The 17,854-nt window shown below is 42.6% G+C and overlaps 3 protein-coding genes across 4 annotated transcripts; all 3 read right to left on the reverse strand.

Annotated features, from left to right (window-relative positions):
* Positions 1-911: 911 nt before the first annotated feature.
* Positions 912-5,140, reverse strand: LOC114769081 (extracellular calcium-sensing receptor-like). Its single transcript, XM_028961807.1, has 6 exons — positions 4,846-5,140; positions 4,282-4,573; positions 2,717-3,535; positions 2,366-2,593; positions 2,131-2,254; positions 912-1,910 (listed from the first exon to the last, which is right to left on the reverse strand). The coding sequence occupies exons 1-6, from the start codon at positions 5,088-5,090 to the stop codon at positions 1,009-1,011; spliced, it is 2,610 nt and encodes an 869-aa protein (XP_028817640.1). The 5' UTR covers positions 5,091-5,140; the 3' UTR covers positions 912-1,008.
* A 429-nt stretch (positions 5,141-5,569) lies between these two features.
* On the reverse strand, positions 5,570-9,377 carry LOC114769054 (extracellular calcium-sensing receptor-like). The gene is made up of 6 exons (XM_028961740.1): positions 9,119-9,377; positions 8,637-8,928; positions 7,559-8,374; positions 7,216-7,443; positions 6,965-7,082; positions 5,570-6,788 (listed from the first exon to the last, which is right to left on the reverse strand). Exons 1-6 carry the CDS (start codon positions 9,355-9,357, stop codon positions 5,875-5,877), a joined length of 2,607 nt encoding a protein of 868 aa, XP_028817573.1. The 5' UTR covers positions 9,358-9,377; the 3' UTR covers positions 5,570-5,874.
* Positions 9,378-11,055: 1,678 nt separating this feature from the next.
* Positions 11,056-14,816, reverse strand: LOC114769017 (extracellular calcium-sensing receptor-like). 2 transcript variants are annotated; one of them, XM_028961683.1, is made up of 6 exons: positions 14,571-14,816; positions 14,136-14,427; positions 12,857-13,672; positions 12,513-12,740; positions 12,235-12,352; positions 11,056-12,032 (listed from the first exon to the last, which is right to left on the reverse strand). In XM_028961683.1, the coding sequence occupies exons 1-6, from the start codon at positions 14,813-14,815 to the stop codon at positions 11,125-11,127; spliced, it is 2,607 nt and encodes an 868-aa protein (XP_028817516.1). In that variant the 5' UTR covers position 14,816; the 3' UTR covers positions 11,056-11,124. The 2 variants fall into 2 exon arrangements, with proteins under 2 accessions (XP_028817516.1, XP_028817517.1); XM_028961684.1 differs by lacking the exon at positions 14,571-14,816 and having other exon boundaries at positions 12,857-13,610; positions 14,136-14,222.
* Between the last annotated feature and the right edge of the window lie 3,038 nt (positions 14,817-17,854).

The raw sequence follows: 17,854 nt of genomic DNA on the forward strand, positions 1-17,854 counted from the left end.
GCCCTACTATGTTCCATGCCTTAGTGAACGATGTCCTTAGAGAATACCTTGATCACTTTGATTTAATCTACCTCGATGACATCCTGGTGTTCTTCAGGATGATACATTTATCCTGGGACTGACCCAGTCAGTTGGCAGCACCGTAGTCTTGGTGTTAGTCAACTGGTTGTCCAAGGCTTCCCGTCATTGCCCTTTGCAGGTAGGTGCACCAAATTTTCAACTGCATCACATTTAGCACTGCAGTTGTACAGGTTCACCTTTTTCTTCTTTTTAAATCCCTGCCCAGGCCATATTGTCTTGTAAATGATTAAATAACAATCTGGTTTATAAAGTTCTTTATTTTAAGCACAATTCTACAAGAAAGGAAACTTACTGAAATGTGAAGGTGCTTAAAGTGCTTCACTGAGCTGAAATTAATACAAAATAAATGACAGAAAAAGAAAATCTAAATGTAATGTTTAAGGGCTTGAACTTGATTATCATCCCAGCCTAATGATCTGTTTGCTGCTTCCTTTTGCTGATCACGATCTCTGATTGTTTTGTCTGTGTGTCTGTCTGTGTGAACCATTGGGAGTTCCCCACCTGAACAGCTTTGAACACACGACACAAAGAATTTGGTTCTTAAAACATTTCTTCAGCCATATGATTTTTTTCTTTTGCTTTAATCCACGTGCTCTACTCAAAGTTGCACCGTATCTACCCCTCAGGTTCATCAATGTGTGAAAGATGTAAGGTGGCAGAAGGCACATGTTCCTCTTACTAATAACTGAGTGCAATATGTACAACTATTTGCCTTAAAATGTAAGTGTTAGTCATTATAATTGTCTGAGACTGTTGTCGTTCCTGCTTCCTTTCTGTGTGTTTGTGTGATTCATGTTATATAAAAGTCTAAAATAATAATAATAATCATGTTCAATTAAAATTTATTTATTTGTTTATGGCACACTAAATTCACACACGTTTTAGTAAAGTGTACTTTTAGGATCTGGCTGATTGTTAAGCTAACTATTAGCTAGAGCCCCGAGCCATGAGAGCTTTCTTGGTGTTTCTCTCTGGATGGAGAAGAATTATGTAGCATTTTGGGGCAAAAATGGAAATTAAAAGGCCAAAGCTGGAGGCCAAGATGGCAAAGATCTCCACAGCATCTGCATACTTTCCTGGGGAGCTGACATAGGCAGGGATGAAGGCGATCCACACAGCACAGAAGATGAGCATGCTGAAGGTGATGAACTTGGCCTCATTAAAAGTGTCTGGAAGGTTTCGTGCCAGGAAGGCCAACAGGAAGCTGACAGCAGCCAGTAGACCAATGTAGCCCAGCAGTGTAGCAAACCCAGCCATTGAGCCCACAGCACACTCAAACACAATCTTTGAGCTCTGGGTATTTTTGAATGGAACTGGGGATGCTGTGGTCAACCAGATGGTGCAGATGGCCACCTGAAGAGCTGTTAGGATCAGAACAGTGCCTCTCTGCTGTGGAGCACCAAACCACTTCATGGCTCCCTGGCCCTCAGGCCGTGAGGCCTTAAACACAGCCACCACCACCATGGTCTTCACCAGGATACTGGAGACACAGAGAACAAAGCTGATGCCGAAAACTGCATGACGCAGCTGGCAGGTCCACAGTCTGGGCTGACCAATGAACAGCAGAGCACACAGGAAGCAGAGTTTTAGAGACATCAGGATCAGGAAGCTCAGTTCTGAGTTGTTGGCACGAACCACAGGAGTGTGACGGTGATGAGCGAAGACTGCCAGAACCCCAGCACAAGCACACGCACCAAGAAGAGAGGCTGCAGTCAAAGAAATACCCAGTGCTTCTTCATATGAGAGAAACTCCACTTCTTTAGGGACACACTGGATCTTTTGAGGGTTTGACCAGAACTCTTCTGGACACTTGAAACACTCAATGGAATCTGTGATGACAATACAAAATCAATACAAAATGAATGAAGGTTATGTAAAGGTTTTGATCCAAAAATAGCTTGTAGCTGTAATGTCTTATTTTTGAGGTTGTTGTATTCTTGGGCCAATACCGTGGCTATTTGCTGCTCCTTATGTATGGTAATTAAACAGACACACAAATGTTCATGCAAAAATGTCACAAATAGACACAAACGTTTTTGTTTAGGTCACCTGTAGTGTTTGTGATCTCGCCATCTGCACAGGGCAGGCAGTCAAAGCAGCAGACAGGCAGGCCCTTCTTTGTGGCTTTCCTGGTACCTGGGCTACAAGGTTCACTACACACTGAGCGGGATGGCTGTGAATACCATGGCAAGGAAAGAGAGTTGTTTAAATATCTATGAAAACAAAGAATTGAACATGATTACATGATTAAAAATAATGACAAAATATATATTAATGCAATTACTTTGTTATTTCCAAAATTCCATGTAATCTTGTCATCCTGAAGACTGAGTACGTGCCCAGCAGGCTTTGATTCATCGACATCACCCACTGTGCGAGCTTTCATTGTACCATCTGGCATCCCAGTCCAGCTCACAATGTCATAGATGGCCAAAGCGTCACCATTTTTGTCAAAGGACACCTGATCCCCAAAGCCTGTGGTGAAGTTCACTGTCTGAAGGTAGTGAAGGAGCTGGATGGGGATCAGATAGAGATGTGAAATCAGAAAGGCCACAGCAGTCACATCCAGAGGGAAACAACTGTATACGATTCAACTGCTGAAACAAGGGGATGCCAGTATATAAGTTAGCTGTACCTGCCAGGGCTGAATATTATGAAGGCTGGCGCAGCTATGCCCACTGAAAGGTCCTTTTCCTGGCACGCAATTCAGCAGGTTGTGAAGAGTGTGTGCCAGGGCGTACACTGCTTTGTAAACATTATATGCAGGTCTGAGTTCAGACACATCACCATATTCCATGTCTGCTGTTGTCAGATCCTCGTGTCCAGTGCACAATCTTCCCTCAGTTTCGGTCTGAGCAACATCAGGTGCAAATCTGCACTTGAACATGTCCTCCCAGAATTTTCTGACCAGGCCATTTCCAGGGTCATTGTCAGGACGGAGGCTTAGCAGGAACTCTTTCAGCCCATCGATCTCCCCCCGGCGTATTGCAATACCCAGAGTTCCCCTGAGGACAGGCAGCAAGCGTGATGTGAGGAAAAGTGGAGACATGGACCAGGCCTCACTGGCAATCCACTGTCGTGTCAAATTTAATCGCAGAACCTCATCCATCAAGGGCAGAATATAAGCTTCGGTAGAAATTACAACAATGACACGAGAGACGGAGTGCTGAATAACATCCATAATCCTTCTGATCTCTTTCAAATCATTGTCTTTGGGTAAAATTTCAAAGAAGGCCACACAGCCTCCAAATCCACTGATGTCCTGTTGAAAGGACTGTGCAGCATGTAGGCCATAGTCGTCGTTGCTGACAATGAGCCCCACCCAGGTCCAGTCAAATCGCTTCAGGATCTGCATCATGGCTCTCACCTGAAACGCATCACTAGGAATGGTCCTGAAAAAAAAGGGGTAGCGGCGCCTGTCACTTAAACAGGAACAAGTGGCAAAGTAGCTTACCTAGAAAAGACAAAGCAAGAGACGTATTAAAAAATACAGGCAAACTGCAAACGTGATGTATGATTATAGATATAATTAATTAGACATAATATATCTATTACAATATAAAACAAACTGTATATCATATTTCTTTAGAATTTTAAAGAGAAGCCAGTTGTACCACCTCTGGATATCTTATACAATTTACAATAATTACATTCACATATCTTATAACATTAAAGATAATTATTTATAAAATTGTCCTATGATCCTGATCCATAAACTAAATATGATACAGTATTTAACACAATAAGGAAAATAATCTGCCGAAGGAGAAGATTTTACATTTTTGGTCAAAGCCATGAGACATTGAGGTTGACTGAAGTAATAACAATAGAAAAATAGGAACAACAGCAGTATACCACACCACAATGGTTACCTCGTACATGTATACAAGTTACAGCTGAACAGCGAATCCACATACTTTAAAGGCCCTGCTTTGGCATGAGCAATCTGAATGCAAGAAAACTACCCACACAAGACACTTTTCCTAATTAAACATAATTTGCCCCTCCTAATCTGTCTCTTTTCACAAAAAGCACATATAATTTCCTTAGTCTTCACATTTTTTGTGACTGAAAAAGTGGTCTCAAAGCTTAACAGCAAACCAGAAAATTATATTGTGCCATTAAATAGTTATTTGCTGAAAACCTGATAACACTAAACATTCCGTGAATTTACACAAGACAACCCTCCCTGCTTCATACCATTGGCATACGGAACAAACCCAGGACACTAGAAATAGCAATGGAATGAGTGGACCCAGGATCTCCTACGATTCCCAACACAGGAGGTGACCCGCTACAGTTGAGGTTAGAGTAGGACATTTCTGTCCCACTAATGAGGGCCATGGCTGCCCGAAAAGCCACTCCGAGCTTCACACAATTGTCATAGATGCGGTAGCCTAATGTGACACTGGGAAGCAGGTTGGGATTTCTGTTGATCTCGTCTACAGCAAAAGCCATAGTCTGTATAGCCTTAAATCCATCCAAGTCAAACCTAGCAATAAAAAAGAAAATTAACTGCATATGAATTAATAATAATTTATATACACATTCAGTGATATTGCAGAAACATGGTGTACAACATATATACAATATTATAATACAAATTGTTCTTCAAATGTTTTTTTTTTATCTTTTGAGGTTTTTGGATCTGGATACAGTACAATTGAATTACATTTAAAAATCGATAAATGTGATTAAATTGAATTAAATTGCAGACTTGGATGGTACAGTGATTGAGGCCTAGAAGCTTTTTTCACAACTCACGTATGACACCATGGTTGCTCTGGCTTAGCAGTGAAAGAAAGTTCTGGAAACACAGTGATCAGGTGAACCTCAAAAAGCCCCCCTATCATCACGTCTCCGTCTCGATACATGCCAACCAGTCGAAACTGTTCTTGAAGATGGCATGAGTCGTAAGCACCAGAGCTGGATGTAAAGGAGGACGTGATTGGTGAAGCCGATAAATGTTTCGAGTGCAGACATAGAAAGAGACACAGAGAGACCCACATATCTTGGATTTTTCTTTCTCCCTGTCTCTCTCTGTATAATCGAGGGAATGTCCACCTGTAATCTTATATAGCGCAGGTGGATCCTTGCTGACGTGTCCTCTTGCGCATGAACTCGGAGAACACCTCTGAGAAAACTGGGTGGCACGTAATCAAATCTTTTTCCTGCAATGATCTATAACTTACACTGTAAGAAAGCTGTTATTACCGATATATCAGCACTCAGGTACCTTATGGTTCAAAGTACCATATTCAATTTGCTCAACCTTTGCATAAAGACAAAATTAAGACTCAAAGGGCTGTGCAAATGCGCTTGAATTGCAAGCAGGAAGGCCTTTACAACTTTGTCTTTACAACAACTGTGCCTCTCAGAATGTCCTCAGGGTGGCAATGACACACCGATTTCTCCAGTTTCTTGGCGCACTTCAGGTCAATTTTTACCGCTGTACCTAAAATCAAACAGCACGTACATGAGATTGTGGAATAATTTTTTCCATAACAAGTGTTTTTTTATTTAGGTAACTTTTGTCTTGATGAGAAAAAATAATATCAAGCATGTCACGTCTTTATCCATCTATTTAAATATCTCTGCAATACGTAGCCCATTCACTGTCATTTGACCCACAGCCAAACACAGCATGCATTTATTCAAAAGGTTACAAGCTCAAACACATCAAGTATTAACTTCAGTGATGAACATATATAATTAATTACTGATTTATTACGCATTCTTGAATTTGTAAAAACATTCTTCTATACATTTCACAAGCAAAAAATGTAGACATGTCTATTTCTTAGCAGGTGTTCGGCCCATGAGAGCTTTCTTGGTGTTTCTCTCTGGATGGAGAAGAATTATGTAGCACTTTGGTGCAAAAATGGAAATTAATAGGCCAAAGCTGGAGGCCAGGATGGCAAAGATCTCCACCGCGTCTGCATACTTCCCTGGGGAGCTGACATAGGCAGGTATGAAGGCGATCCACACAGCACAGAAGATGAGCATGCTGAAGGTGATGAACTTGGCTTCATTGAAAGTGTCAGGAAGGTTTCGTGCCAGGAAGGCCAACAGGAAGCTGACAGCAGCCAGTAGACCAATGTAGCCCAGCAGTGTAGCAAACCCAGCCATTGAGCCCACAGCACACTCAAACACAATCTTTGAGCTCTGGAAGTTAGTATTTTTGTGTGGCGCGGGGGAGGCTGTGGACAACCAGACGGCACAGATGACCACCTGAAAGGCAGTTAGGATCAGAACACTGCCTCTCTGCTGTGGAGCACCAAACCACTTCATGAGTCCCTGACCCTCAGGCTTTGATGCCTTAAACACAGCCACCACCACCACGGTCTTCACCAGGATACTGGAGACACAGAGAACAAAGCTGATGCCGAATACTGCATGACGCAGCTGGCAGGTCCACAGTCTGGGCTGACCAATGAACAGCAGAGCACACAGGAAGCAGAGTTTTAGAGACATCAGGATCAGGAAGCTCAGTTCTGAGTTGTTGGCACGGACCACAGGAGTGTGACGGTGATGAGCGAAGACCACAAGGACACCAGCACAGGCACACGCACCAAGAAGAGAGGCTGTGGACAGGGAAATTCCCAAGGGGTCCTCATATGACAAAAACTCAACCTCTTTTGGAACACAGTGGGTCTTTTCTGGGTTTGACCAAAAATCCAACGGACATTTTAAACACTCAATGAAATCTAAAAAACAGGACGGGTAGGGGATGATGTTTAAAAAAAAATGTTAATTAAATAGTTTCTTCTTTTTAATTATTTTTAATTATTTCTTATAATTCTAAGGTCAATGTCTTTAAGGTTTGGTAGTTTTGTACATTCCACTGTATTCCATGCTTTCTTGACAGTGTATATGTTTTTACCTGTACTTATCTCCCCATCTGCACAGGGTATGCAGTCAAAGCAGCAGACAGGTAGGCCCTTCTTTGTGGCTTTCCGGGTGCCTGGGGGGCAGGGCTCACTACAAACCGAATGAGGTGGCTGTGAAAATAACAAAATCATATAAATCCCATAATGTTTTTTAACGGCGATTCCACTGTTATGTTGCATACATACTGCAAAAGCAGTGTAATTAAATCATGTTTAATTAGGAATTTTTAAATAAAAAAGTCACTTTGTTATTTTCAAAGTTCCAGAGTATTTTGTCTTCGTCCAGTCGAAGCACTTTTCCAGCAGGTTGGGATTCATCAACAACGCCCACTTCTCGACCCTTTACTGAACCATCGGGCAACCCTGTCCAGCTCACTATATCATAGATGGCCAGAGCATCACCGTTTTCATCAAATGACACCTGATCTCCATAACTGGTGGTGAAGTTCACTCTGTGCAGGTAGTAAAGCAGCTGGGCATGACATGTGCCGTGAAACAATGACAGAGAAAGAGAGAGCCTTCAAATTTTTTACCAGATATATTTATTATTAGAATGTCAAATGTGTAAGGAATGTACGGAAACGTACCTGCCAGGGTTGTAAATTGTGAAGACTGGCACAGCTATGCCCACCAAAGGGCCCACTTCCGGGCACACAGCTGAGCAGCTCATGTAGAGCATGTGCCAGGGCATAAACTGCTTTGTAAACATTATAGGATCCTCTAAGCTCAGACACATCCCCATATTCCTGGTTCGATGTCAGATCCTCATCTCCAGTACACACTGTTCCTCCCGTTTCGGTCTCAGCTTGAGCGTGATTAAACCTACACTTGAACATGTCTTCCCAAAACGTCCTCACCATGCCATTGCTGGGGTCATCATCAGGGCGGAGGCTCAGCAGGAACTCCTTCAGCCCTTCAATTTCCCCCCGGCGTACTGCGATGCCCAGAGTGCCCCTAAGGACAGGCAGTAAACGTGAGGTAAGGAAGACAGGGCTCAGGGACCAGGCCTCGCTGGCAATCCACTGCCGTGTCACATTTAGATGCAGCACCTCATCCATAAGGGGCATTAAGTCAGCTTCATTGGAATACACCACAATCACATTTGAGGTAGACGTCTGAATAACATGAATAATTCGTCTGATCTCGTCCATGTCTTTTTCTCTGGGCAGGATTTCATAGAAGGCAACACATCCACCATACCCACTAATATCCTGATGAAACGACTGTGCAGCGTTCAGGCCGTAGTCGTCATTGCTGACAATGAGCCCTACCCAGGTCCAGCCAAAGTGCTTCAGGATCTGCATCATGGCTCTCACCTGAAATGCATCGCTGGGAATGGTCCTGAAAAAAAAGGGGTAGCGCTGCTTATTGCTCAAACATGAACAGGTGGCAAAGTAGCTTACCTAGAGGAGAACAGAGAAGTTAAGACGTTATAAACCCATCTTCACTAAATAAAGACATTTTTGTGAGTTATGCTGTCAGTTTCAGAGATGCTTATTTAGGTAATCATCATCATCATTCTGAAGCACAAAGAAATAAATGTCACGTACCAATTACTCAAAATTTACAACTAATTTGGCTTATTTGTAAATGAACATGCAAATATAAACCAACACATCAGCACCACAGCAATATTTTAACCTCTCTGCAGACTCTGGCTCCTACCATTGGCATATGAAACAAGTCTAGTACACTTGACATCGCGATGGAATGAGTGGTGGTAGGATCTCCCACTACACCCAACATGGGAGGGGACCCGCTACAATTGAGGTTTGAGATGGATTTCTCTGTGCCACTGATAAGAGCCATGGCTGCCCGAAGAGCCACGCCAAGTTTTATGCAGTTGTCATAGATATGATAGCCTAATGTGATGTTGGGGAGCAGGTTGGGGTTTCTATTGATTTCATCTATAGTAAAAGCCATGGCCAGAGCTGTCTTGAATCCATCCATATACAACCTGTGAACAAAACAGGGATGTTATTCTATTCTTCTCATTTTTATTAATTATTAATTAATTTATTAAGTCTGCAATACAGTAAAATAATAAAGTAGGATTACATAGCATCAGAAAAAAACATAGATTTAATAATTCCTGCAGATTTTGTAAGCTTGTGGTATCTTTTTTAAATCAAATTTTTTAAACATACTCATAACACCATGGCTGCTCAGGTTCAATCATGAAAGATAGTTCCGGAAACACAGTGATCAAATGAACCTCATAAAGTCCCCCTATAATCACATCACCATCTTTGTGCATGCCAAGCAAACGAAACTCCTTTCGTAGCTTGCAGGAGTCAAGTCCACCAGAGCTGCTGCGTAGAAATGTCAAGAACACTGAGCATGACAGCAGTTTCCAGAAAAGAAAAGGACAGACGTACAGCTGCATTTCGGCTAAGTAAATATGATCCCCTGTTAAAGTCCTTTTGAGGAATGGTGACATGTTGTTTTATATATGGCAGGTGGTGACAGTTTGGGGTGGGTCTGTAATACCGCAGAGACAACATGTCCGTTTCATTTCTTTTTCACTACATCTGAGGACAGGAGATTTCAAATGGTAACTTACAGTTGATCTGACTTTTGTTTCCTCAACAAACCAAAAAAAAAAAAAAAATTTAATCAGTTGTGGGTAGTAACGAGTTACCTTGACTACTAAGACTAAGTTTACAACACCATTAGAATTAGAAACTCTACTCTTACTTTGCTACATTGGGCAACACTGTGACTTTGTGAAACGTTATTTGAATACATGGTATACTGTGTATACTGTTGTACTGACAATAAACCAATATGAATCTTGAATCATGTTAGATCATGGACATCTAATGGACAATTCATACAAGTACAGAAAATCTCTTAGACTCTTATAAACCTTTAAGACAATCTCTAATACATCAAATAAATTAGTACTAGACAGAAAAAACAACATCCTACATAATCCACTAGGGGGAGGCAATGCACGAAACATGACAAAATGAATTGAATAAAAACCTCTTCCCTCAGCATACACCATGATGCCGAAAGTATTGGTGTTCCAGTCAATCCTAGGCCATGGTTATGTAAAATTAGGTCTTTAGGCATACAGACTGAATGGGTCACACCATGACAGGATGCCACCTGTGCAATAAGTCCAGCCATGCAATTTCCCTCATACTAAATTTCTACAGTCAATGGTTACTGGTATTATAAGATATCGGAAGGAGAGTGGTATATAACAGCAACTCTGATGGACAAATCTGAGCTGTGACCTCAACCGGACAGAACAACATTAGTGATGAATTAGAGCAGAGACTGTGAGCCAGGCCTTTTCCTACAACATGGGATGTCATGGATGCATAAAGACAGGCATCCCAGCACCTTTGGCAATAAAGGTGTATGTGCAAACCTTTTCATTTTACATTCAAGAACATCTTTTTATCATGTTTCTATATATAAAAACAATAAAAAAATTAAATAAATTTTCTTATACTTGATACTTGAGCAGGAGAGTGTAGTTTACTGAGTTATATGTTCATTCAGGTGTCAAGGACCCGGCGGATTGTGGTCCTTTCCTCCCTCCTGCGGCGCACAGACTAACAGTTCAACTGAACTTAGAAATGAACAAATCACTTGAGAAAGTGATTTGGTTCAGTACGTTTCTTGAGTCATTTGTAAACAACTCAACACTAGTCCTGATAACTTGCTCTTTATTAGTGTGCATGCAGGACTCACAGGCTGTTGCATGATGGTTAGTGCACATGCTATAGGTTTTTGAGTTTTGCCCATTGTGCCTTTTTGTTTCATTAGTTAAAAGTTCTCATTTGTTTCTCATTGTCAAGTGTTTGTACCTCCTCAATACTTCACCCATGTGGCATGACACTTACAATGTTGAAATTAAATACATTTATAAGGCTTAGTCAGATGTTTTATATTTTCCTTTTTTAAGATCCTTCAGTCATATTGTAAATGTTTTATTGCAACAGTACAAATATAACTAGCAATTAACTTTTCCACCCCTGTCCGGTTGACATCACCATTGGCTAAAAAATATTTTAATAGCGAAAGGTTAATTTTAGGCATGTTCTCATGAACTGCAAAAAAAACAAAATAATTTTTGCAAGATTTAATGAGACCAAAACTGTAAAATTTACAGTAATTGTACAAATGTATAAAAGATCTAGTTCTTAGCAGGTGTTCGTCCCATGAGAGCTTTCTTGGTGTTTCTCTCTGGATGGAGAAGAATTATGTAACATTTGGGGGCAAATATAGAAATTAAAAGGCCAAAGCTGGAGGCCAGGATGGCAAAGATCTCCACAGCATCTGCGTACTTCCCTGGGGAACTGACGTAGGCAGGGATGAAGGCGATCCACACAGCACAGAAGATGAGCATGCTGAAGGTGATGAACTTGGCCTCATTAAAAGTGTCTGGAAGGTTTCGTGCCAGGAAGGCCAACAGGAAGCTGACAGCAGCCAGTAGACCAATGTAGCCCAGCAGTGTAGCAAACCCAGCCATTGAGCCCACAGCACACTCAAACACAATCTTTGAGCTCTGGGTGTTTTTGTGTGGCGCGGGGGAGGCTGTGGACAACCAGACGGCACAGATGACCACCTGAAAGGCAGTTAGGATCAGAACAGTGCCTCTCTGCTGTGGAGCACCAAACCACTTCATGGCCCCCTGGCCCTCAGGCCGTGACGCCTTAAACACAGCCACCACCACCATGGTCTTCACCAGGATACTGGAGACACAGAGAACAAAGCTGATGCCGAATACTGCATGACGCAGCTGGCAGGTCCACAGTCTGGGCTGACCAATGAACAGAAGAGCACACAGGAAGCAGAGTTTTAGAGACATCAGGATCAGGAAGCTCAGTTCCGAGTTGTTGGCACGAACCACAGGAGTCTGACGGTGGTGGGCAAAGACTGCCAGGACCCCAGCACAAGCACACGCACCAAACAGAGAGGCTGTGGACAGAGAAATGCCCAAGGCATCTTCATAGGAGAGAAACTCAACTTCTTTAGGAACACAGCGGTCCTTCTGTGGGTTCGACCATAAATCCTCTGGGCACTTCAAACATTCACTGGCATCTGAATACAAATTAAAAAATCACAGGGGAAATGAGGGCAATGAGGAAATCAGAAATGAGGGCAAAAGAAAATACGACTTCTGCTAGGTAAATTCACGACGAGAAAAAATTCCCAAATCCTTCACTGTTTACTTCTGAATATTTAACAAAATGTGCATGAGCAATTAACCTTATTACAAATTACATTAAAGCACTTTATTCACCTGTACTGATCTCTCCATCTGCACAGGGTATGCAGTCAAAGCAGCAGACAGGTAGGCCCTTCTTCGTGGCTTTCCGGGTGCCTGGGGGGCAGGGCTCACTACACACTGAGTGGGGGGGCTGTGAAAAGTAATGAAGGAAATGAATGCAGGTTTTGATAAATATCAAATCAGCCTTGTATGAATGGTGATTAAATATTTCATATATATTTTCTCAGCTTGCATGATATTGATTTATTTTGTGATAAAGTAATACAAATAAGTAAGAAACATCAAATCACTCTGTTATTTTCAAAATTCCACACGATTTTTTCATCATCCAGTCGGAGCACTTTCCCAGCAGGTTGGGATTCATCAACAACGCCTACTTCACGACCCTTCATTGCACCACCTGACACTCCAGTCCAGCTCACTATATCATAGATGGCCAGCGCGTCACCGTTTTCATCAAATGACACCTGATCTCCGTAAGCTGTAGTGAAGTTCACGCCATGCAGGTAGTGAAGCAGCTGGAGTGGAAACATAATAAAAATTTGAACGGTTGGTGCAGTAATGAAGACAGTGAATGGCACATTTTACAGTATATACTCACTATACTGTTTGATCAGTGTAGGGAATAGTGTACCTGCCAGGGCTGTAAATTGTGAAGACTGGCACAGCTTCCACCACTGAAGGGCCCTTTTCCTGGCACACAATGTAGCAGGTCATGGAGAGCATATGCCAGGGCATAAACTGCTTTGTAAACATTATAGGATCCTCTAAGCTCAGACACATCACTGTATTCCAGGCTCGTAGTCAAATCCTCATTTCCGGAACACACTCGTCCATTCATTTCAGTCTGGGCTTTGACAGGATTAAACCTACACTGAAACATATCTTCCCAGAACTTTATCACCATGACATTACCAGGATCACTATCAGGGCGGAGACTCAGTAGGAACTCCTGCAGGCCAACAATTTCTCCCCGGCGAACTGCAATGCCTAACGTGCCCCTGAGGACTGGAAGCATGCTTGGAGTGAGGAAGACGGGACTCAGAGACCAAGCTTCGCTAGCAATCCACTGCCGTGTCACGTTCAGCCGCAGCACCTCGTCCATTAGGGGCAGCAGGTAGGCCTCATTGGAATACACCACGATGACACGGGAGGTTGACGTCTGAATGACGTTTATTATTCGTCTGATTTCCTTCATGTCATTGTCTTTGGGCAGGATTTCATAGAACGCCACACAGCCACCAAATACACTAATATCTTGATGAAATGACTGCGCAGCATTCAGGCCGTAGTCGTCATTGCTGACAATGAGCCCCACCCAGGTCCAGCCAAAGTGCTTCAGGATCTGCATCATAGCTCTCACCTGGAATGCATCGCTGGGAATGGTCCTGAAAAAAAAGGGGTAGCGTTGCTTGTCACTCAAACAGGAACAGGTGGCAAAGTAGCTTACCTAGAAAACAAAACACAGATATATGGCAATTTTACTCTTTCCAAAAGCATAGATATATTATTATTTATTTTTTTTTTTTTGGCATCAGGACACCACTTTATTTTAGAGATTGTAACATACTGTATTGTTGATATTTTTTGGATTTTGTGTCAATTTTGTGTAAGTGCTGAATGTAAAAAAAATAAACGTACAATAACAATTATACTATTAATGCAATAATAATAATAATAATAATAATAGAAGTGGTAGAATTAGACATTTTAAAATGATTCTTTATCTGATTAATTTCATAACACATAGGCGGTAAATTACCACTTATTTTCAAACTAAACCCTGTCACAGTTTAAACATCATGAGATTTAAATTACAGTTTAAGATAGCTGAACTAATACCAGGGAGGACAACAAACAATGTAGAATTAAAAGTGCCCATAATAATAATAGCAGCATCTGCCGCTTCATACCATCGGCATCCGAAACAAATCCAAGACGCTTGACATGGCAATGGAATGAGTGGATGTGGAATCGCCTACTATGGCCAGTAAAGGAGGAGTCCCACTACAGCTGAGGTCAGAGAAGGAGGTTTCTGTTCCACTGATCAGGGCCATAGCTGCGCGAAGAGCCACTCCAAGCTTGATGCAGTTGTCATAGAGACGGTAGCCTAAGGTGATGTTGGGAAGAAGGTTGGGGTTCTTATTAATTTCATCTATGGTAAATGCCATAGCCTGGGCCGTCTTAAATCCATCCAAATAAAACCTGAGGATGATATAAATTCAGATGAAATCTACATTGAACAATAAGCAACACACATTATTTCATCCAACAACAGAAAGAGCTAGTCAGTCATTAAATCAACGCCATCTCATGATCATGGTGGCCACACATTTCCCCAAACTTACTGATAACACCAAGGCTGATCTGGTTCAGCCCGGAAAGTCAGTTCTGGAAACACGGTAATTAAATGGACCTCAAAAAGCCCTCCGATAATTAAATCCCCATCCCGTTGCATGCTAACCAAAGGAAACTGTTTCAGTAGTTGGCAGGTGTCATATGTGCCAAAGCTGCAGGTAACGGACAACAAGAGCAGCAACAGTGACAATGACTTCCAGAGCAAGTATAAAAACAAATACAGGGAAGCCAACATAGCTGCTCTTTCTCTTCCCACACGTCTCTTCCTTCTTATTAAATATTTTTAAGAAATGCTGACGTAAAGCAGGCTGTCCCATGCTGACGTAAAGCAGGCTGTGCCACGTTGACGTGTCATTATGCATTAGGTTACTTCTTTCTGGGCGGGCCTCAAATACCTCTGAGAAAAGCAGATTGAGCATTCAAGTTGTTTTGCTTTATCTTTAACTACCTTTACGTGTTTCAGGCTGAATTGAATCTCTGAATTCAGGTTGAATGCTTGTCAGTCGCTGTGGGTCATTTCTTTCCTTTATGCGTTTGTCCATATAGCCTAATTTGTACTCACACTCAAAACCAGGCTAAATTAATGTAGATAACCTGTAAAATATTTCTACCTGTAACACAGGTAACATGTAAATTTGAGAAAGAACTTGGTCTAAGAAGACATGAATAATGAACAGTTACCAGCATTGTTATTTAAAATATAATTTAAAAATCTTATGTGAATATTGTATTTCTATTCAAATTCAAATTTTATTTGTCACATACACAGTCATACACGGTATGATGTGCAGTGAAATGTTTTTTGCGACTGCTACAGACCACAGTATTGCAAATGTTGCAAGTAAACAATGAACCAATATGAAAATATTGCAAACATAACCAAATATTACACTTTTACGTCTTTAACATAAAATATGTGTAATTGGTACGGTGAAGGTGTGCAAATGAGTTACAGTTTTTTTCTTTTTTTTACAATGTTTAAAGAAAAGAAAAAAAGAGCCATAAAAAAAAAAAAGAGCAGTAAGGTAAAAAGCGCAGTCATTTTGTGCAAAGTGGTTTTGTGCAAAGTTCACAGGTTATACAGTTTTACATTACATTTCATATAATTGCATTATATACATCTCTTTGCATTGTATAAAGAGCTGAAATCTAAAACATTCAGTGTAACTCTTATCCTGGGTTAACTAAGATCCCCCACATTATCGCGAAGCGGTGGCCTCCCCCTCACAAACATAGACCATCAGCAGGTGGCCAAAAAAGCAGCAAATGGCCAGAAGTGCTGGGATTAGAGAGAGTCTTGTAAACCCCTGTCCACTGAGTGACCGTATAATAACTTATACGATTCTTCCCCAGGAGCGAGTTAAAGCACATCATGAGACGCTCAGTGGATGGGGAGTTCAGTCCATGGTCCATGTGCTGGGCACTCTATATATATAGTTATGCACTACCCTTGTGTTTAGTCCTTATTTGGTTATTGGATATTTCTCCATGTTTTTGCATGGCTTTGTTACAATTAAACCCCCCTATACTATACTATGAGGCTCATCTCACCTAGGCTGTCCTACATTGTCCACCCAACCCTGCACTGACACCAATGTCAGGCTCACTCTTCCCTGGAAGAGGGTCCCTAACTGGTCAACTTTTTAATGGACATATGTTACTAGTAATTTTTCTTTCCTGGAGAAATCATTACCAACCCTGCACTGACTCCAATTTGAGGATCAATCTATCCTGCAAGGGGGTCCCTATCTGTCTCACTCCTTCCCAAGGTTTCTTCTTTTCTTTTTCTCTCTCTCCAAGAGTTTTTCCTTGTGTGCAGAAGGATCAAGAGCTAGGGGTGTCAGCTGCAGGGTCTGTCAAAGCCCACTGAGACATAATGTATGTGATAAGAAATAAATGCTATTGTTATTGTACCTACCATTTCCATATTAAAAACACTTTAACAAATCACCAAAACAAATTAACAAGAAAGAAGAATACGGAAAGGCTAGGAATGATAAAACTACTAAAGTGAAAGTGAAGTGATTGTCATCGTGAAACACAGCAGCACAGCACACGGTGCACGGAATGTGTCCTCTGCTTTTACATTTACATTTACAGCATTTATCATGCCCTTATCCAGGGCAACTTACAATCAGTAGTCATAGGGACAGTCTTGCTCAGGGACACAATGATAGTAAGTGGGATCTGAACCTGGGTCTTCTGGTTCATAGGCGAGTGTGTTACCCACTAGGCTACTACCACCCTGTTCCTTATGTCAATCATATTTGTGGCAGGTGCATTTCCAGCTGCACCTTATCGTGACAGAACCCCCCCTCTCCACGGGCTACGTCCATGAAGCCCAAGCAGCACCATCAGTGGAAGATGGGGCATGGACGGCGGGAACCACGAGCCCTGCTGTGTCCTGCCACAGAGGACGCAGAGCCTCTGGCTGGCTCCCAGACATCGTCCTCTCCGGGACCTCCTCAGGAGGCACAGCCAGGATCACGGGAGGCGTGACCCTCTGGTCACCCGCCAATGTTGAGTCCCACACTGTCTTCCTGTACAGGATCCTGGCTGGTTCTGGGTGTGGTGGTGGGGCAGGGTTTGATCCATAGCTTGGGCTCTGGCCTATCAAACTCAGAAGCTTCACAAAGTCCCAGTAAGCCATTCTGTCTCTCCCTGCTGCCAAAAGGCTCACGCTGTCCCAGTCAGATGCACGATTATGGTGCTGATCTTCTCTGCATCTGAGAGCGAGGGATGAGCAGCAAAGTACACACCACAGGATGTTTGGAAGGGTTTGCATGAACCTGCTGCTCCTGAGAAGGGTCCAGGCACAATGGGGACGTTCTCTGCATCAGGCGGGAGTGCTGGTGCTGTGCTGCCGTTCAGCTGGGGAACGTCCGGGCAGAAGGTAGGCATGTCCACGACCGGCGGTGGAGAGGCGGATTCCCCGCGAGGCAGTCCCAGCAGTGCAGTTGCTGGCTGGCGACTTCCCATCGCCCTCTTCCACCAGTTTACCCCTGTGTCACCGTCTTCCTCCTCGCTGTCTGTCTCTCTCTATCCTCGTCATCGCACCACCGGAAGTCATGTGGGTATCCACAGACCTCTCTGCGATTGCGTGCGATGGGTGGTGCCATCCCAGTACCAACCGCCCACCAACTCGAGACATCATTGCTCTCATCATCGTCTGTGTCTTCCCAGTCCATGGGGAGCCTGGCGAAGAGATAGTGGGGTCAGAAATGGGACATTCTCAAAATGTCGCAGCCGCCGATGGGCTTCTCAATTGTGACTT

Source organism: Denticeps clupeoides, chromosome 19 (assembly GCF_900700375.1).
Source record: "Denticeps clupeoides chromosome 19, fDenClu1.1, whole genome shotgun sequence".
NCBI lineage: Eukaryota > Metazoa > Chordata > Actinopteri > Clupeiformes > Denticipitidae > Denticeps > Denticeps clupeoides.

Coding starts and splice junctions, on each gene's coding strand:
- LOC114769081 (XM_028961807.1), bottom strand. CDS start 5,090: ATGTGGGTCTCTCTGTGTCTCTTTCTATGTCTGCACTCGAAACATTTA. Junction 4,574..4,845: donor GAGCAACCATGGTGTCATAC/GTGAGTTGTGAA, acceptor TTTTATTGCTAG/GTTTGACTTGGATGGATTTA. Junction 3,536..4,281: donor GTTTGTTCCGTATGCCAATG/GTATGAAGCAGG, acceptor TGTCTTTTCTAG/GTAAGCTACTTTGCCACTTG.
- LOC114769054 (XM_028961740.1), bottom strand. CDS start 9,357: ATGCAGCTGTACGTCTGTCCTTTTCTTTTCTGGAAACTGCTGTCATGC. Junction 8,375..8,636: donor ACTTGTTTCATATGCCAATG/GTAGGAGCCAGA, acceptor GTTCTCCTCTAG/GTAAGCTACTTTGCCACCTG. Junction 7,444..7,558: donor ACAATTTACAACCCTGGCAG/GTACGTTTCCGT, acceptor TGTCATGCCCAG/CTGCTTTACTACCTGCACAG.
- LOC114769017 (XM_028961683.1), bottom strand. CDS start 14,815: ATGTTGGCTTCCCTGTATTTGTTTTTATACTTGCTCTGGAAGTCATTG. Junction 13,673..14,135: donor ATTTGTTTCGGATGCCGATG/GTATGAAGCGGC, acceptor TTTGTTTTCTAG/GTAAGCTACTTTGCCACCTG. Junction 12,741..12,856: donor ACAATTTACAGCCCTGGCAG/GTACACTATTCC, acceptor TTTCCACTCCAG/CTGCTTCACTACCTGCATGG.